We start from the raw sequence: 4,643 nt of genomic DNA, 5'->3' as shown, positions 1-4,643 counted from the left end.
ATATAATTCCATATATATTCCAGAAAATATATATATATATAATTTATATATATAAATTACAATACAGGGTTCTGAAGGTAGAGCTGGTCCTCCTGGTATACCTGGTCCTAAAGGCTTACCTGGACCTCCTGGATATCCTGGTGCAAATGGACTTCCAGGTAAAATATACTGTTATATTTATAAAAACTATATACATTTCATAATGTAAAAAATAATATATTAATGCAGTTTTTCATTATATGTTTATTTTGTTTTTCATATTTAGAGCTGTAGTAAAGCATTTTCATTTAAATAAACATATTTCATAACATATATCATAAATTTTAAATTGATTATTATTATTTATATTTAAAAAATTAAATTAGGAAGATTTATGCTGTTTCATGAATTGAGATAATTGATGATTATTGTCTGCTAACCCAAGTGACTCCAGATATATACTTTTGTAGGATATACTTCTACAATATTTTGATCCAGTCCAGCTGTAGTTAATTCACTAGAAAACTAAAGTTTTTGATCTGCACCTAAGATCTTTGTCAGGCATTATCTGATTCGAACAAGGAACAGTCCAAAGAACTAGGACTAATTTAAGTTTAAACATACCAATGCAATTCTGATAGACAGATGATGTAATTAATCATAAATAAATTTAAATCATAATGTGCTTGCTAGGTATGAGCTATGCATTTTTCTTCTTTAAAACTGATTCAGGTGACTTTTCTTGTCCACTTAAAAGATCTTGAGGGCTCCTAATTCTCTTAGCTGTTCTGTAAACAATGGAATTTATCATTTATGCTTAATCCAATTTCACTATAGCAAAATTGATCAAGCATGCATAATAAGGTTCATTGTCTGAAAACGTTAGTTTTATAGTGAATCAGCTACAGCTGGGTTGGATTGAGATATTGTAAAAGTGTATTTTTGTTTGTCCAGTTTGAGAGGCATTTGCTTTGTAGGATACATTAAACAGAATTATGCTACTGCAATATATATTTTTAATTTGGGTTGCATGGGAAACCAACAAGGTAATGGTACATATAAATGTAAAACAACAGTTATCTTTTGTGATTCCCATTACAAATTGTATTAACCACAACAAATGTATAATGATGAAACTCACAATGTCTTAACCTATCTTAAAATTAAGATGATGGAAGATAGAAGCAAAAACCAAGACTAACAAATCTTGCTTTTGCTTCTATCTTCTTATGCTTCATAATTCTTTGCTTTTTGCTATCTATCACTTTAGGCAATTATAATGGTTTATAATAATAAATTAAGAGAAAGGTACTAAAAATTTAATGAACCATGTAAGATTTCCTAGCAATGGAATTATAAATATCAGTAAAATTTTTGGTAGATTTATATTTACTTACATAATTATTCTGGAAACTAGATTAAATGATACAAATTAATACACTTAAGCTGTTTACCTTTAAAAATCCAGCACAAACAATTTTGTTAGATTTTATTATTATTGTTTGTAATGGATTTTTAAAGATGTTTAGTGTATTAATTTGTATTTACTTAACCATTTATATTTTTATTAGTTTATGTAATACTGTTGTTTTGTTTTAGAAAAAATGATGTCTAAAGACTTGTATTTTTTCATCCTTATAAAAGCTAATAGATATTGTCCATTTTTGGTGGAATTTTCAATTTTTTATCCAATTATCCAGATATTGTTAATTCATATGCCTTTGTTCCCTTATTTTATACAATTTATTATATAATTGTCTACTAATGACATATCGTATTATTAGGACTTATTGTATTGGTTTTCTGTTTCTGCAAATTGAGGAAAACTTATTCAGAAAACAGGTGAAATACCAGGTGAACAATATAGATTGTTTTTTCTGAATAAGTTTTCCTCAATTTGCAGAAACAGAACACCAGTACAATAAGTCCTAATAATATGATATGTCCTAGTACACATTTATATAATAAACTGTATCCAGACATTGTCTTTGGCATTAAATTTTTATGACATTATTCTTAGTTAATCCAAATAATAATGCCATCAAAATAAAAGTAGTTATCTATAATTTTCTCCATAAATGCTGAATGAAATATAATGTGATAAATTTTACTTACTTTTACATCAAATAATAATTTTCTCTATGAATTTACTTTGATACAGCATAAATTCTATTTTGTATAATATAAATTCTTTCTGAGCATCTTTTCTTAAGCATTATCTCAGATATTCTGATTTATTGAATGCATGTAGTAAAATAAAGTAAAAGCATTTAAATTTCAAAACAACATAAATGATTTAATATATTAATAAACAAAAATATAGTGATAATAAAAACTATATAAAAATTGATATTATATTATCTAATAATATTTTCAATTATTTGTAATGAAAAAAAATGACAATCATATTTAATTCAATTAAATTGTTCAGTTTCAAACATAATCAAATTGTTTATCCTTGTATAAACAATAGCATTAATATATGCTCATGTAAAACTGTAATGATCTACTTGATTATTTTAAACAAAAATTTGTACTCATTAAAATCTGTTTTGTATTGATAAATTTGACATTAAATTAAAAATATATATTTACTTTTTATCAATTTATAGCTGTAGTCACTACATATATAAATTTTATTGTTAACAATAAAAGTATAAATACATTGTATAATAATAAATAATATTTAAGGAATAAAGCTTAGCTTTAAAGTAGGAATATTTGATGGTTATACAACCGATATTTAAATAATGTTTTAAATTTTAACAGGTGGTATAGGACCAAGGGGTCCACCAGGTCCACCTGGGGGTCCAGGAGTTCCTGGTATTCCAGGAAGAGAAGGACCTCCTGGCATTAAAGGAACTAAAGGAGAATCTGGACTACCAGGATTAAATGGATTGCAAGGTCAGCCAGGATTACCCGGAGTTTCTGGACCAAAAGGTGAACCAGGTCCTAAAGGAAATCCTGGTGTGTCAATTCAGGGACCAAAGGGAATGGATGGAAGCCCTGGATTAGATGGTCTTCCTGGAGCAAAGGGTGAACCTGGGCCAAAGGGAGAAAGAGGTATTGTATCATTATAACACAGGTGTATTATTGAAGAAAAGCAAAGTTTTAATCATTTATTCTGTTATAATATTTGATCATTTGTTTTTTAGAGAATCATAGAAGAATTTTTTTTAATTTATAAATTTAGGATAGATGTTTTTAGTTTAAACATATTTTCTATTTATTAAAAATTATCTAGTAATATATATTAAATGTATAGGTTATCTAGTGTTAATTTAAATATATTATGTTACTTTTCAAATTATGTTCTATCTAAATCTACATATTTATTAAAAAATATTAGCTCAATATTTAGTTAATTTTTTACATGATTGGTATTATATAATAAAATTTAAAGTTTTAGAAAAGTTAAATACACTTAATTTTAATCATGAGCTTAGTTTTAGATTGTTTTATGATATAATAAATTATAACATCAAATATAATTCTATATAAATTTAATATTCTGGTAAAATTTAAATAAAATATATTGAAAACCAATGTTGATGTTTTGTCTTTAAAGTACAATCTTTACAATGCTTTATAAATTATTATTTTTTTACAGGTATTCCTGGAGATACCAGAGAAGGAATACCTGGACCTGCTGGTCCTCCAGGATCAAAAGGTGAACGGGGTTATCAAGGAATTGCAGGAAGGCCAGGTATACCAGGATTACCAGGCCCAAAAGGTAAATTAACTTATTAAAAAAATGATGATTATTATTTTATAAATATAATAAATATAAATTTGACTTTACAAAGATAAAACTTTGCATTTTGTCCTTTCTTTTTGTCGTTCAAAATTAAACAATTAAAAAAACATTTGATTATTATTATTTATAAAAAATAATATAAGTTAAATGAAATTCGATGATAGTGTGGCAAACTCTTATATATGACACATGACAAGGCAAATGTTTCTACTTCTTTCAATGGCATATGTGCAAACGATGACAAACATTGCACGGGTTTCCTCTGAAATTCCATTTCAGAATTCTTTCAAAAAAGATCAGTTCCATTGAATGTCATTTATTTTGTCCGTTTTTTTTTTTCACCTGAAGAAGAACCATTGGTTTGAAAACGTTAGTGAAAGACATACAATAATATAAGTTTTTAAATTTGAAGTTTTGATTTCAATTAGAATTTTATAAATTTGTTTGCAATATTTCAATCAAATAAAACTGTCTGATTTTTTTTATTAATATTTATTAATTTTACTATGAAATTATTTAATTTAAAATACTTCAATTTTCAAAAACCAAAGTCTTTTTAAACAAAGAAATTATATAAACCATCAAAAATTAAAATTAAATGGAAATATCAAATAAGAACCAATTTGAGAATGTGTACTTGCTTGCAATAAATACTACATATAAATGTGTCTTCAAATCTAAGAATACAATACATGCAGATTATTCATTTTTCTTCTATAAAGTTAATTGAGTAGCATATTTTTTATGTTAGTGAATTTATTTCATGGTACAAATAGAATTTATTAAATAAATAAAATTATTTAATAGTTAGAAGTTAATTATCAACAAACTGAGAATTAAATCAGAATTATTTTTATTTATATTTATTTTTTATTTTTTTTTATAGATTTTTAAATGTTTTATTTGA

General features: G+C 25.2%; 1 protein-coding gene across 1 annotated transcript in view; it reads left to right on the top strand.

The window, feature by feature from the left end:
• The window catches only part of LOC111628264 (collagen alpha-2(IV) chain-like), a 128,727-nt gene that overhangs the window by 57,799 nt on the left and 66,285 nt on the right, over window positions 1–4,643 (top strand). Inside the window, exons 16-18 of the mRNA XM_023372014.1 lie at window positions 68–158; window positions 2,749–3,042; window positions 3,590–3,712. Of these exons, the coding sequence (XP_023227782.1) occupies window positions 68–158; window positions 2,749–3,042; window positions 3,590–3,712 (508 nt within the window). The remainder of the gene's footprint in view (window positions 1–67; window positions 159–2,748; window positions 3,043–3,589; window positions 3,713–4,643) is intronic.

This window comes from Centruroides sculpturatus, unplaced genomic scaffold (genome assembly GCF_000671375.1).
Source record: "Centruroides sculpturatus isolate CEXI.00-Female unplaced genomic scaffold, Cexi_2.0 scaffold414, whole genome shotgun sequence".
NCBI lineage: Eukaryota > Metazoa > Arthropoda > Arachnida > Scorpiones > Buthidae > Centruroides > Centruroides sculpturatus.
Note: the sequence above shows the minus strand (reverse complement) of the source record. Positions and strands in the feature narration are given on the sequence as shown.